This window comes from Pseudonaja textilis, chromosome Z (assembly GCF_049901715.1).
Source record: "Pseudonaja textilis isolate UNSWEBS1 chromosome Z, rPseTex1.2, whole genome shotgun sequence".
Classification (NCBI taxonomy): Eukaryota; Metazoa; Chordata; class Lepidosauria; order Squamata; family Elapidae; genus Pseudonaja; species Pseudonaja textilis.
The window spans coordinates 92992286-93008794 of record NC_142008.1 but is presented as its reverse complement, the minus strand read 5'-3'; the positions used below and the strand labels follow the sequence as shown (position 1 = coordinate 93008794).

General features: G+C 36.2%; 1 protein-coding gene across 5 annotated transcripts in view; it reads left to right on the top strand.

Annotated features, from left to right (window-relative positions):
* Positions 1 to 3815: 3815 nt before the first annotated feature.
* The window catches only part of SMARCE1 (SWI/SNF related BAF chromatin remodeling complex subunit E1), a 47402-nt gene continuing 34708 nt past the window's right edge, over positions 3816 to 16509 (top strand). For 2 of the 5 annotated variants that reach the window (XM_087916981.1, XM_026722022.2), the window contains exons 1-3: positions 3852 to 3941; positions 9911 to 9954; positions 11378 to 11421. In XM_087916981.1, coding sequence (XP_087773107.1) covers positions 9948 to 9954; positions 11378 to 11421 — 51 coding nt within the window. In that variant the 5' untranslated portion in view covers positions 3852 to 3941; positions 9911 to 9947. Of the gene's footprint in view, positions 3942 to 9910; positions 9955 to 11377; positions 11422 to 14031; positions 14203 to 16509 lie in introns of those variants that run through there. The other 3 variants (XM_026722020.2, XM_087916979.1, XM_087916978.1) reach the window with 3 other exon arrangements.

Genomic DNA, 16509 nt, shown 5'->3' with positions numbered 1-16509 from the left:
TCAGCTCACTGTATAAAAGTTCAGTTGTGCACTGAACAAGTGCAGGAGAAAGTACAAGAAAAGAAGCAAACTTTCAAGAAATGGCAGGCAGATAAGACCAAAGAGAATCTACAGAACTATGTAACTACCAAGAGAGCAGCCAAGAGAGTGGTTGCTGAAACCAGGGCAGAACACTATCAAGACCTATATGACCGCCTGGAGACAAGGGAAGGGGAGAAAGACATTTACCAATTGGCCAAAGCACAGAAGAAGGCTGCACAAGACATCGAGCATTACATGTGCATGAAGGACAAGGATGGCAAACAACTCCAAGACAAACAAGAGATCTTGCAACTATGGTAGGATCATTTCAATGAGATCTCCAACATTGAATTCCTACATCCACCAATTCCAAAAGACCAACCCATGGACCCATTCCACTCACAACTGAGGAAGAAGTCAACAATGCTGTAGACAGAGTGGAGAACTTGAAAGTCCCTGGACATGACAATGAGTAGAGAAGGCATTTGATTGTGTTCCACAACATCTGATGTAGTGTGCCTTCTGGGATCACAGAGTACCTGAACCACTCATTGACTGAGTCAAAATGCTAAATAAGAATACCAGCAGCCAAGTGTGATGCCCAGCCAGCCTCTCCAATAGATTCCAAGTTATGGTTGCAGAGGTGGTGTTCAGCAAGTTCTGACCAGTTCCGGAGAATTGGTAGTGGAAATTTTGAGTAGTTCGGAGAACCAGCAAATACCACCTCTGACTGGCCCCACCCCCATCTATTCTCTGCCTCCCAAGTCCCAGCAGATCGGCGGGGTCTTCTTTTGTTGCCCTGTACAGAAGAATGGAGCTGGAAAGCAGGTTAGCGGAGTGGGGAGGGAATGAGATTTTGTAGTAACCTTCCCCCAGGAGTGGGGAGGGAATGGGGATTTTACAGTATCCTTCCCCTAGAGTAGGGTGGGAATGGAGACTTTACAGTATCCTTCCCCTGCCACAGCCACCAAGCCATGCCACACCCAACAAACCATGCCCACAGAACTGGTAGTAAAAAAACTGTAATCCCACCACTGGACAGTTGGGGTGCACCAAGTTCTCTGTACTGTCACCATTTTTGTTTATATTGGTCAAGGACACCATCACGCATGATCTGCATCAGAATGCATCCTGGACTATGCTTTATGCAGATGATGTTATGCTTGCTTCCACCACCAGAAATGAATTACAAGAGCAAGTTCAAACATGGAACGATCACCTCAACCATTTTGGACTCTGCCTCAACACCAAGAAAGCTGAGTACTTAAAGACTGGGTACCATCCCTGGAACCCTTCAAATCAGTGGAAAAAAACTAAAGAAGGTGGATGTTTTCTGATATCTGGGATCTCATCTCCAAGTCAATGGCAACACCAATTGTGGGGTGTGAGCAAGTGTGAATTCTCAGGGACGACTCATACCCTGGTCAGCACTTCTTCACTCTCCTACCATCAGGTAAGAGATATAGAAGCATAGCCAGCTGCACAAACAGGCTGAAGAACAGTTTCTACCTGTGGCCTGTCCGAGTCCTGAATGGAAAATAACCTCTTGTCAACATAGTATGATAGATTTATGGGGCCGGCGCATTGTGCAATAAGTTCACATGGTGCAATAAGATAGTATATTTGTTAGTAGGGTTCACTGGGTTAGGGATTTTTCTTTTTTGTCTTCAATGTGAGTTGTGTTTGGGGGTGCATGAAGGGAGACTCAGCCAATCTCATTGTACACATATTATACTCTGATAATAAAGGTTGATTTGATTTGATTTGATTGCAGCCTGGATGATTGGTGAGAACTCAGGATATATTATGTGACAGATGAATGACAACTCGTCTTAAAACTAAGATTTACAAGACAACCTTCCTCCCTGTTGCATTGTATGGCATTGAATGCTAGACAGCAACAACAGGGACTGAAAGCTATCTCTATGTCACAGAAATGCAAATGTTCAGATGGATATCAGCATCTCCCTTCTTGACCACATCATAAATGACCCCATTCAACAACATTTTGATGTGACACCAATTATAGAGAAGATGAGAGAAGGCCGACTCCACTGGTATGGACATATCCAGAGAGCAGCATCTTCCACCGTGGTCAAGACTGCCTACCAACTAGAATTCAATGGCCGGCGATCTTTCAGGCCTCCAAAACAGGCAAGACACCATCAACAAAGATATTCAAGCTGCAGGCCTGCGCCCTGAAGATGCAACTGACCATGCAAAGTGGCATTCAATGATCTGAAAAGCGGATCCTGCACCTGCGGGAATATGCTAGGAAAAAGAAGATCTTTGTCAGCAAAGTCACGTCTCTGCTTTTTAATATGCTGTCTAAGTTAGTCACAGCTTTCAGAAAAATAGCACTATGTCCACCAGATTTAATTCCTTAAATCAGGGGTCCCCATCCCTTGTCCGTGGACCAACTATAGTCCATGCCATGCCAGAAACCAGTCCACGCAAACAAGTGGAGCCCCATCCACAGGATGCTGGCAGCATGTGAAACCACACTCCCTCTGGTCTGCAAAATACCTCTCTCTACACAACTGGTTCTTGGTGCCCAAAAGTTTAGAGGCCACTGCCTTAAATTCTTCAAGAGTCTGACAGCCCAGGGTAGAATCTGTTCTTCAGCCTGTTTATGCAGCTCCATTCATTCTCTTTGTCTTTCCCTCTCTCTCCCCCTCTCCCCTCCCTCCATCTCTCTCTGTGTGTGTGTGTGTGTGTGTGTGTGTGTGTGTGTGTGTCACTTATTGTCAATATTGTAAACCAGAAAGGGAGGTAGGACTAATTTGAATTCACAGCCAAAACTTTCCATATCCAGTCCACAGAATTCTGTTTCAATTCTTTCACGGAGGGGACAGGTGAATGGGACTGTTTTATAGATGCCACTTTTCAGTGGATGCATCCAGATTGTGAAACCGGCTACTCCACATTCTGTAATTTCTATACAGGTAGTCCTCAACCTACGACTACAATTGAGCCCAAAATTTATGTTGGTAAGTGAGAAATTTGTTAACTGAGTTTTGCCCCCGAAGTTTATGACTTTTCTTGCCACAGTTAAGTGAATCACTGCAGTTGTTAAATTAGTAACACAGTTGTTAAGTGAATCTGGCTTCCCCATTGACTTTGCTTGTCAGGTTACAAAAGGTGATCACATAACTACAGGACACTGCAACCATCATAAATATGAACCAGTTACCAAGTATCCTAATGTAAATCACATGACCATTAGGATGCTGCGATGGTCATTAAGTGTGAAAAATGGTCATAAGTCACTTTTTTCAGTTCCGTTGTAAGTTTTGGTCACTAAGGGAACTCTTGTACATCGAGGAACTACCTGTAAGTTGAACGGTTTTTGATAACCAAAGGAGGATAATATATCAGTTTGTTATTGTTGCTTAAGTTTATTTTACTTAACCATTTTTAAGATGCATGTTATAAATGTTGTATTATACTTTTGGTGTAATTCATCTTAGTCGATAGGGTCTACAGCTGCTGTTAACCACGGAGAACAACGGGTACATAGCAAGTAGACTTCCGGAGATTTAAATTTTTTTCCCTCACTAACGTCATCTCGCCTCCACGTGAACTAACAAAGCTCAGAGGCGTTTCTCCTGCTCCTCTTTTTCCTGCAAAGATGTGCCCGCCTGCAGATTGGGGTTCGCAGTTTCGCAGGGATACGAATCCAGACCCTTTACAAAAAAGGGGCAGGACGTTACCCGAAAAATCCAACTCTTTTTACTGTGTGCGTGTGTGTGTAACATTTTTTTTTAAAATAGCTCGAAGGATTGATGCAACCTGCAGATTGGAAGAATTCTGTGGAATATGCCGAAGCGGAAATGGAAACTGCGATCTGTATGTACCTGGCTCCTTTTGGGTCTGAGAGAAAGGGAGAGAAAGAGGTCGTGAGATCTAACGAGAAGCTGGTGAGTCTGCAGAAGGCCGGCTTCGGTCTGGCTTTAAAGAGACGGCGCGAGGCGCCTATCTGCCCATGCCCCACTTAACGACTGCAGTAATCGTTTGAAGATGTATCTTCTTATTCTACGTCATTCTGTCAGCCGAGATGAAGAACAAATGCAAGGCCGAACATGGTGGTGGTGGGAAAGGAGCAAGATTTTGTTGTTTTCTGTAAAAGCGACGAGTAGAGCGTTTAACTTTTGGAGAGAGATATAATAAGCTTAATACGTACTTTTGGACTTAACTTTTATTTTTTGCTTCTTACGGCATTGATTCAGATCAGAGGTCATAAGCGGGACCTGCAAACCATTATCTCTCTGGTTCCTCGTTGACAATATGATGTTTTAGTTATAGCTATAGTAGAGATGGAGCAAAATGTATCTTGGGTACCTTTAAGCTGATTGAAAAGCTTAAGACTTACCTGTTTTTATCCTATGCCAGTAAGCCAAAAGGAATCGGGATACACATGGAGGTTTCAACAGGTTGCATCTGTAAAGAATAAAAACAATGAAGATGAAATGTAACTAGAATTGAAGTCCATCAAATCTTATTTCTGCTATATTCCTTTTACTTTTTTATGGTATTTTAAACTATAAAATTTATAAAAGCATATGATGTAGATTGGGTTCACACCTCACCTTAAGCCAAAATATAGTTGGCTTGGTTGTTATTTAATGTATTCTGTATGTCTAGATATTACAGTGTGTAAACATAGGTAGGTTTACTAATTAGTATATTTTTTTAAAAAAGTAGATTTGGTGTATCATGTTAAGGAAGATTTAGTGTCATCCAAATTCATAATTTATGAAATCTAATAGGCCAGATTCTTGCCATGAGTAGCATGTAAATACTAAAAAACAAAAGAAGAAAGGAAAAAAAGCAGTGAACAAGCATTTATTTTATTCTTAAGACTAATGGAATTGGAGGGAAATACTATATACCCACATCATGCTGTTTCTTTCAGACTAAAACACACTATGCATGGAGCAGAAATAATGTAAAAAGAAACTGAAAAAGGAATATTGCTAAAACTAGTTTACATCAACCATCTCCTTTTCTACTACATCAGTATATACAACTTCATACATAAACCTTTTGTCTGCTTATCACTTCCCTCTCTTTGAAAATCTTATCAAGTTCAATCACAATTTTCATGGTCTTTCTTTTTCTCATGACTTATTTACTCTGTTTCCTTTAGTTTGTGTTGTGTATGTTATTTTTTTCTCTAGAGGAACAAACCGTCTTACACTCTATTTATTATTCACAGCCCTCCATCATTCAGCACATGTATTCCTTATACTATGTCCTCTTATTGTAGCACACAGATTTCTTAAGAACCCCACATTTCCACTATGCTTAATTTCTACTTATACGTCTAAGTCCCACTTGTGTATAACAAAACAAGTTAAAGCATAGTCATATACACAACCGTAACATATAATTACCCTGTTTCTATATTGTACGCATATTAAAATGTCTCCCTGCATTTTCCATCTTTAGAAAACATTCAAAGTACACAAATGCATTAGGTTTTGTTGCCATTGCAGTTGTTCAGTCCATTTTCCTAGTTAAACGCAACATTGTTTTGCCTTTGATAGATTAACTAGACAATCCATGATCCATTGGGTAATGCGTTCAAATGACAATGACAGAATTTCTAATAGACTTCCTTCAGTGGAAAACTTGGGATACATCCAGAGATATATTTGTCATGAAAATAACCCATGTTGAACTGTATAGCATAGGAAATACTTTATGACATTTTATGTTATACATTGTTTTGTCATAACTTTCATGTTATAAAAGATTTCACAAAATTTCAGTTCCATGGGAATCTGGGTCCCATATTTTGAACATTTTCTGTTAATTAGTCCATTTGAAATATCTTGGTTCAAAAATTGTTGCCCTATGGCTGCAGTGTTTTGCCAAGTTAAAGATAGGAGCAGGAGTTTTAGCAAAATATAGATTTTTCACACATGTTCCTTAATATATTTTGCTGTAGTTTATTGAGTTTCTTAATAAATAATGTAGCATCATCGGCGTAGAAAAGTATGTACATATATGTACTTATATTCAGTAGAGTTGATGGAATTGGGCAGCATCCAAATTAAATAATAAAACTTATAATATCATATGCATTTTAAACAAAGACATCATATGTCCTTTCTTTTTACTCTCTGTTTAGTGTTGAACGATTTGCTAACCATTTCTATCACATAAATAAACCAACCTTCAAATACATTAATAAAAATTGAAAATTATTCCATAGTTCAAATGTATTACCATTATCATATACTTTTTTTAAAAAATATGTGAACTTATGCTCCTTTCTGACATTGATACCTTCTGAAATTACACTGAACTTGTCACCTAAAGCATTCTGACAATCTACCCAGGCACACTTATCAAAATATTAACATTAGATTTCACATTCATTCTTGTTATCATTTCATTCTTCCAATAATCAGGTAATAATGTAGTGTTCACACAGTTACTAAACAAGTTGCACATCTTCTCCATAAGCAAATGGTATCAGCATTTTCACCTTTCTTCAGTTCCATCTGCACCATCACCATTATCTAAAATTCTAACAGCCTATTTTTATTCTGATTTTCATTATTAGAGTTTGCAGTTCATTTGCATTTCTATCTATCACAGTAATGTTATTAGCATAATATAGAGTATTGAAGCTCCTTCCTCCAAATGTAATACTATACTCATGTTTCTTCCTGAACCTTTTTTAAAACCATATTCCTTTTCATGAATGATTTTAATCTACGTTGGATTATTCCAAGCAATATTTTAATAGCATGTGAAATTTAAGATACTGTGTGGTAGTGAGCACAATTTGCTAAAACTTCTTTCTTTGATATTGGTATATAATCTCTTCCAGTCAATTGATTATTGTGTCATTCTTCAGATTTTTTTGGCATTGCTCGGTTAGAACCTTTGCATATTCTTCAGGTGTTTGCCATATTTCTGTAGATATTCCTTCAATTCCTATAGCTTTTTGACTAGGTAATAACCAGATCTGACTGATCTTCATCTTTTAGTGTTAGAGGTTTTATAAATAGGTAATATTTTTCTAAGATACTTTAGTTGCTGACATTTCTACTTTGACCAATTTCAGTAAGCTCTTTTTTTATCTTTGGTGAAATGTTCAGGATGCCCCACATTCTGATTGTGGGCATCCTAAACATTCAAAGCTGATTCTCTTAGTTGAAAATCTTTTGGAACATTGTCCATATCTATCTTCAGTGTTTTTACAGATGTCATTGTAATACTGAATCATGTCTATTCTAACAGCTCTCTGAAATTATGTATTACTTCCTGTGATCATTATATTTCTTGGCTTTGGCTTTCTGGCAGTTTCACCCTTTGCTTGGATATCCAGTTTGTTTTGTTTCTTGATCTTTTCAGTCATTTTTTACGTTTGCCCTTAAGAATTTATTTAATTGATTACTACATTTCCTCTGGTTCCCTATCAGTGAAATTCAGGACAAAGCTCCTAATGTGTTGCTTGACAATGAAGTATACTCAAGATTATATCATGGAAACTGGTGGATTTCTTTCACTTTGATTTGAAATGTGCATATGAGGACGTGCATATGTTTGATTTGAAACGTGCATATGAGCAGATTCATAGTTCTCCTGGCCACATCATTACTTTGTAACAAAGCTCTACAATCTCCTTGTGCCAATAATATGATTTAATTTTTTTGTGCTCCATTTGTTGATTTCCATTTACATAGGCATTATTTCTATCATTGAAAAACTGTTAGCAGTGAAGAAATCGTTGGATTGGTGGAAATTGATATGTTGTTCTACCAGTAACAAGCAGCACATATAATTTGCATGTTCTATCAATTTCAGTTTGAACTTTACCCTAAAATTCATCAACATCATAAAATCTAAATAATATTTGATTATTGATTCCACTGTAGCCAAGTACTGTCCTGGCTACATTCCTCATGATTGTAAAGGTACTGTTGTATCTTTTTTATTTTTCATGCAGTAAGTAGTAAACACTTCTTTCAGTATCCCCCTAATTTCAGTTTCAACCCAAATAATTTCATTATTTTTAATTTCATCGTGTTGAAGGCTTCTAGTTTAGCCTTTTTCACTTATTTCCAAATGCCTTTTGTTTCCATAACAATCACTGTACATTTTTTCTTTTAATTATGCTTTATAACTATATATCTTTCTTTTCTTATCAAAAGTTATTCTCCTAAATGCATTTTATTTTCACCTATATCATGCATACTTTCTCATGCTTCCCATTAGTATAAATCTGTGTTCTTAGGGGTAAGCAATTCATTGTTTAAAAACAGTTGTTTTTATGTATCAATCATTTTTTCTTTATTGTTTTGTTTTTATTTAGAAATAATTCCCTTTTCATCATTCTTTAGTATTGTGGATTTTTGTTATCTAGTATTTTTCATGGAACAGTTTCTGTGAACTCAATCATATCAGAATGATTTCAACAAACTGGATTTTTAATGGTAGCACTTGGTGATACTTGGCTCAACAGTAGTAACTGAGAAAGATCTAGATGTCTTAATGGAAGTTTGGACCAGCAGTGTGTTTCAGCCACCAAAAAAGACAATGCAGTCCTGGGCTGCTTTAACTGAGAGACAGCATTGAGATCATGAGAATTGATAATATCACTTTATAACACACCAATGAGGTTATACTTGGAATACTGCAGCCAGTTTTGGACACAATACAAAAAGATGCTAAGAAAGTGTGCAGATAAAAGCAACAGAGTCATTTACTAAGATGAATAGCAGATAAATTCAATAAATCAAAGAAAGATTGGAGGGACATATAACTGCCTTCCAGTCAGTGGTGGGATTCAAAAAATTTTACTACCGGTTCTGTGGGTGTGGATTGGTGAGCATGGCATGGCTTAATGGGTGTGGCAGGGGAAGGATACTGCAAAATCTTCAATCCTCCCCACTCCACTAACTTGATTTCCAGCTCCGTTCTCTGTGCAGGGCAACAAAAGAAGACCCAGCTGATCAGCTAGGACTCGGGAGGCAGAGAATAGATTGTGGTGGTGGGGACAGTCAGAGGTGGTATCTGCCTGTTCTCCGAACTACTCAAAATTTCCGCTACCAATTCTCCAGAACTGGTCAGAACTTGCTGAATATCACCTCTGCTTCCAGTACTTGAGAGGCAAACTTAGAGAAGAAGGAAATGACTTGTTCTGCAAAGCAGCAGAAGACAGAACAAGAAGTAATGGGTGGAAACTTATTACAATATATTTCTTGACAATGAAACCAGTTAATCAGTGGTATAGCTTGTCTCAACTAATTGGGGTATTCCATCTTTGGAGATTTTCAACTATGTTCTAATATTCCACTAGACAACCCATGACCCAGTGGGTCATTGTTTCAGAGATATTTCTTTATCTAAATAGAGAAACAGAATGACCAAGAGAATAAAAGAGAGATGACTTATGGATAATGATAGATATAAAATACAATTGATTTTGCCCCTTATTGTGCTATTTGTATATTTCCATATCTCCATTTTTAATATATACAAAATGACTAAAAATACCTAATAGAATACTTCTGTGATCCAAATTAGTCTTATCATAGTAGTGATAAAAAATTGAATTGTAGACTACAAGCAGGGCTTGTACATTAGTAATATTATGTCATGTTAATTTTTATATGATGCTCCTAATTTTCTGAGAAATAAGATTTTTGATGTATTTCTTTGGTAATAACTCTTGGTTGTAAATTATTCATATATTTCAGAGCTCAGGAACTACAAATAAGTTTACCGTTGTTTAAAATTATAACTCAGTGAAGGAGTGTTTCTGTTTATGTATTATCTTCAATTTATGTGTTTTAACTGTAGGAGTTGTTAATGAACTGGATCAATGATAGACTTTATTTTACAGCATTTTGTTATTACTGTTTTTCAGATCTAATTTCCTGTGGTTGAAACTTTTATCCACCAAAATGTCAAGTAAGTTACGTTGTATTTTTTCTTAGTTTATGATAGAGATAGAGAAGTTATTGTTCAGTAGCTCAGCATAGGTTATACCTGTGGACAAACCTGTATAAAAATAAGCTCCATTTAACACATTTGTGTTGAAATATCACAATACACTGCAATGTGGCTTCTTTGGTTTTTTTATTAATATAGGTAGTCCTCAACTTACAACCATTCATTTAGTGACTGTTCTAAGTTACAACAGCACTGAAAAAAGTGACATCATTTTTCACACAGCTCCCATGGTCACATAATAAAAATTCAACCACTTGGCAACTACTGTATGTTTATCATGGTAACAGTATCCCAAGGTTACACGTCACCTTCTGATAAGCCAAATCAATGGGAAAGCCAGATTCACTTAACAACTGCAGTAGTTTACTTAACAATTGTAGCAAGAAAGATCATAAAATGAGGCAAAATTCACTTAACTATTATTTAACAATGGAAATTTTGGGCTCAATTTTGGTTGAATGTCAAGGACTACCTGTATATTGTATGACTTCAAGTATTATATTTTGAGATTATTTTTATTTATCAAACTTGTATGGCATCCATCTTGCCAAAGGCAATTGGTAATAAATAACTAGTATGGAGTCAAATGTAAAGTCGTTATTTCAAGTTATTGGTTTTCATTTGATCTATTGTATGCATATTAAAGTCTGGATTCAAACCAATATAATGGGTTGACTCTAGACATCAAAATAGATCTCAGATTTATTCATCTCTAAACGCTGTTATATCCATGCCATCCCTTTTCTGTATTGTGTTGGGATTCCTTTATGTGGACCTTGAAGCTGACCGCCATTTAATTAATTCTAGATTTAACTACCCAATCTTTTTTTTTTTTGCAGTCTTTCTTGAAGTTTAAGAATGCTATGAGTGCTTTTGCAAAATAAAAGTTTGAACATTACTTTTGTTGCTATGGGCAAGCACATGTGCAAAATTCTTTGCACATTAAAATTTTGCTGTTTGTTAAATGAAGAATAAGGACAGGTTTAGAACTATTCTGTCTCAAAAGCACAATATGTCCCTCACAGAGCAAGGGAAAATAAATCATGTGTAAAGACTAAAGATGTCCGATCACATAAAAAAGGACCAAGCTGGATAAGTCTAAGGTCTAACTAGGAGACTAACAGGACATAGAATAAGGGTGCTGCATTTTTTGATATTATTGAACTTGTTTGTTTCATTCATGTCTCTGAAGTTCAAGAATTGCATATGAACTTGAAATCCATAGCTTGGGCGTTCCTGTAATAATGTGTGAACTATGTTGTAGAGTTGCATAGGCTTTTCATTCATATTTTGATTTGTTGTTCGAAACTTCACAATTTGAAGTCCCTGTGTTACAGTACTTCTACATAGTCATTTCCCCCCACCCTTCTTTTTAAAACAGAAAGGCCATCTTATGCTCCACCACCCACCCCAGCCCCCACGACCGTAAGTATGGAAGCATTATTCTTTATTTTGCAAATTTTGATTCCTAATTTCATTTTAGCCCCACAGAGGAATGCTGGTGTCACATTTTATGGATCCTATCACCAGTAAGATTAAACTCTGCCTGAGATCAGTACCAAGATGTTTTGGAATCCTGTCAGTTGACCTTTTTAAAGAATAAAGATTTGACATTTCCATCTGTATAGAATTCAGTCTCCATCTTAGGACATCATTCCATTTGATCTGATGTTTAAAGTTTAATTTTAGAAATATTTTTATTTTTAGTCTTTACAGAGGTTATACTTTTAATTAAAATGAATTTAATGTTGATATATTTCTAAAAAAATCATAAATATAAATATATTGTAAAATGCTGTGGCAACACATCTTTGGAAACCAGAAACCAGATACTGTCTTTATAATGTGCTAAGCGAAAGCATGTGTATTGCTAATAATGGGCATGTTTTTTCTTAATATCTTACTTTTATCTTGTATTTATTTCTAAAGGCTGAGAAGTAGATGTTTTGTGTAGTAAAATTTGTTTTATAACTGTTAGATAAAAGCAGAAAACACTGTATATATACACTGTATATAAAGTTTTCAGTCTTTAGTTAAAATGAGACAAATAATAAACAATATAAGATAAAATTATTGAATAAAAATATTCAGATTTGTGATGCACACACTGAGGAAACAATTATAAAATAAATAATCTGAAAAATGAAAAGCTACAATTAAATCTAGGCTTAAGAAACCTATTGTTTGTAGCTATCTTTGGGATCAGTGGATTGGTGGAATTGTGAGATACATGTAAATGAAGTTTGCAGATTTAATTTTCACCTGTATTTGTAAACTAGTCTTCTTGAGTAATGATTTATGCATTTGTCTGCATCATTTTAGAATACTTTAAAGAAAAACCTCACTAGAACAGAAGCATATACTTGACACCAGATATTAGGGCAAGAATTTTAAATTTATTCATTTAGAAATACTTTACTTTGTGTTTATCAAAGAAACTTGTTTTTGAAATTAATTAAATTTGAAACGTATTTGAGATAAACGATATTTATCATGTCCCCATACTGTAGATTAAATTGTCAGTCATAATGCAATGCAATACAATGCACTGTATTCTTCCTGCTGTTGTGTTAAGTCTATAGTTCACCTAAGTACAGGTAGTCCTCAACTTAAAACAGTTGATTTAGTGACCGTTCGAAGTTTCAATGGCACTAAATAATGTGATTGATAATCATTTTTCATTCTTACAACAATTGCAGGATCCCCATGATCAAAATTCAGACGCTTGGCAACTGATTCATATTTATGATGGTGTCATGTGATCCCATTTGTGACCTTCCAACAAGCAAAGTCAATGGGAAAACCAGATTCACTTAACAACTGTGTTACTAATTTAGTAACTGCAGTGATTCACTTAACAATTTTGGCAAGAAAGGTCATAAAATGTGGCAACATTTGCTTAAGAAATGTTTCACTTAGCAACATAAATTTTGGGCTCAATTCGTCATGAGCTGGGGACTACCTGTATCATTTTACTAGTGCTGCAGCCTCAGAAAATTTAGCATCTTGCTAATAATTTATTATTGAAAATTTTCTATTGCTTGCATGATTTTCATTCTTTAGATCAAGAAAAGTCAACCAGTAGATAGCATTATTGAGCAGAAGAAATTTCTAATGCTGAGCATTCTAATCCTGTAACATTTACAGAATTTAGGAGGTATCTCAGAAAAAGGTCAATGTGATCTTCCTCTTTCAATCACTTTCTGCATGGGTTTTTGAGAAGCTTTTAGACTGATCTCTTTGATGGACTTGAATTGTACGGGCAAGTTCATGTGAAAGAGAGTGATTTTGGTTTCATTTATTTTTAATAAGATAATCTGCAGGTCCCATATGATCTATCTGTCTCTAGAGATAAATTATAGAATCATAGAATTCTTACTGGCCGAGTGTGATTGAATACAGAAGCAGTTTGTCTCTGGTACATAAGCTCACAGTGTACATATAAAGAGCAAGTAATAGGTTATAGATCATAATAAACAACAATTGATCATAATAAATCAATAGGAGAGGTGATATTTAAGAAGTGTTAAGATATATATTTTATTGCTGCCTCTATTGAATAGTTGAACAAACTAATCACATAATATTTTTCTCTGGATATAGATACTATTGGCTCACTGTCTATTTGAACTCTTACCATATGACTGTTAAAAAAGTAGTAAATGACTAAAAAGAAGGGCTTTTTTGTTTACAATATCTTTCCCAATTAAGCTTAACTAAATATTTTAGAGATTTTTACCAGCAAATAAATAAAATTAATTCTCCTTTGATTTTTTTGCCTTACTTCATTGCTCAATTGAAATATTTTTTCTATGCTACGGGATTTTAATTTGGTTTCCACCCCAAATATAGAGAGGCAATTGGAGGAGGAGGGGGAGGAAGAGGAGGAGGAGGAGGAGCTAAGATGGCGGAGAGGCAGCAGTCACTGTAAATAGCTCCTCCGGAAAAGTATTTCTTTATCATTATGGTTTTATTTCTTACCACTATATTTCATTTTATCATGGTACTTTAAAATTATTGTTTAAAATACCACCTTCCACTGCCTTATTGGAAGCCTCAGCACTTAGAAAGAGCTGAGAAAACTCCAGGACATTCCTAACCATCATGGGGAAAAGTAAGAAGAGACATCCTACACATTCTGCTGCACAAGCTGTATCCAAGCCCAAAAAACAGCAGAAAGCCAAAAAGAAAAGGAAGCCAACTCGTGTAAGTATTCTTACTCCCTCAAACCCTTCCATTGGATATGATATTTTAGAGTGGGATTTACAAGCAGAGTTCGAAAGTCAACAGCTTAAAGATCTCTCCTCCTGAATGGAGAGAACTCCCCCCTCTGAATACATGCTGCAATCTGCTCTGCAGCTGCACAGTTATTACAGGATGAGGATGTGGATATTAACCTGATAAACTTACAAGAATGAAAGTGTAACTAACTTTCTAACTGGACAAAACAATGCTTTCTGTATTTGACTTGTTGTCCACAGTTAAAATAAAAGTGGATATCTTAAAAGATATTTTTGTAAAACAACCCTGCTAAAGCGCAGATTTTCTGTCCCAAGTGTTCCAAAAAGGAGCCAGGAGGGAAAACATGGGCAACTTACCCCAAGGAAAAGAGAAAGGAACAATCGGAGAACTGATTATTCCTGTGGGAAAGAATGAGAAACAAGTCTCCAGTGAGCATGAAACCAAAAGAGAGAAAAATGTAAATTGTAATACCATCCAGAGCCTAAACAAATTATATTACAGAAATTAGTTAAATAGTAGAATAAAAAGTTCACTGGGGAACAAAGAGCAGTTATCTTATCTTTAAGCCAGTTACATGCTGTGAAAAGTAATTGATTAATTTACACCAGGCTGAGGGGTTTCCATCTAGCAGAAGCTGAGAGCAAGTTTTACTTACCTTTACGCAGATCACGATTCCCAAGATGTCTTGTCTTCATACTTTTTCAGTCTCTCTAAAATGTGTTGTTTTCAGAGGAACTTGGCCCACTCCTCAGCCATTTTAAAGAATAAATGTGACCACTCAACTTCAAATAACCGCAAGGACATTTCAGCTCTCTCCCACCCCTCCCCAAAGAGATTACCGCCCATGCAAAATTCTGTTTTACCTACAGCAAGACCGTGCATAGTTTAAGTTGGGGAGGAGGGGATATAATTAACTCTTTTAATACTTCTCCAGATTGAGAACAAGCTAATATTATTGAAGACTGGACAATTTGAGAGAACCTCAAGTGGCAACACGTAAAATAGTCAGACCTCTAAATCATTCTGTTTGGTCAATAAATTATCTCTTTATTTGTGGTATATATCATTATCCCTCTCAGCAGTTCCTAGCATTGGTTGAGGGAGACACTAAATACTAAGATTATGTCAATAGACCCATCTTACAACCTTACACAAACAACTATTCTCAACTTTACTGGAGAGAAATTGCTTCTCATTAACTTCTATATATTTCCAAACATCCCTTGACCATGTGCTTTTGAAATTGGGGAAAAGTGAAAAATTACATTGGGGCATTCAATTATACTTTTCCAGTGCCCATATCATTTCAGGAGACTTCAATATCAGACTATGCCCGAATTAACAATCATTCTCCAAAATGCCACTTAATTTTTAGACAACCCCCCCGCCCCCAGCCTAATTAGAGAATCCAAAAACTACAACTAAGATTTTAGGGGTTTTCAGATATTGTAAACATTTTATAAGCTGTACCTGCAAATTTTGAATAGCACCATTACTGACTACTGGCAGAGCACTAACATTGGCAACAAGGCCCTCCTTGCTTGAATATTCTCTGACATCAAGAAATTTATCTTCCTCAGTTCTTTTATTTTACACTGAGAGCTGTCCTGTGAGTGAACATTGTCCCAATATGTTGCTTCTGAAGCTCTTCATTGCCTTTTTTCTTAATACTTATCCCATTCTGTCTAAAGATACCCTCAAAGGACAAATATGAACAAAAGCACAGTTTGGTCTAGTAGTTAGGGAGAAAGTGGGATACCGTGAGTTCAGATCCTGCCTTACTCATGAAAGCCAACTGGATGACCTTCAGCCAGTAACCCACTCTCAACCCACCTCACCTCACAGGGTTGTTGTGGAGAAAACAGGAGAAAGATGTGTTTAACAGGTTCTTGCTGCCTTGAGTTACTTGTAAAAATAAGAAAATCAGGATATAAATAAATAAACAGGTCAGACAAGGAAATCCAAATGCTCTCTATCAATGAGGTACTTCAATTCCACTTCAGCTACATACAACTATTCTGGATGACAGGTCCACTGATAAGACTTTGCCGTCTTATATAGGCTACCTTAGTTCAACTTCTTCAGCCAATTCTCTCTACACATCCATTTGACACTAATGGGAGCCAGAGCTCCTTTAATCAACCTTGATTTGATAGTGATTGCCATGCAACCAGAAAACAATGAATTTCCTGTTTTAAGGAATATAAAAAGGATCCTCTCTCCTGTTCAACTCAGGATCTGTCCCTTTTAAAGAGAAAGTATAAACAGACA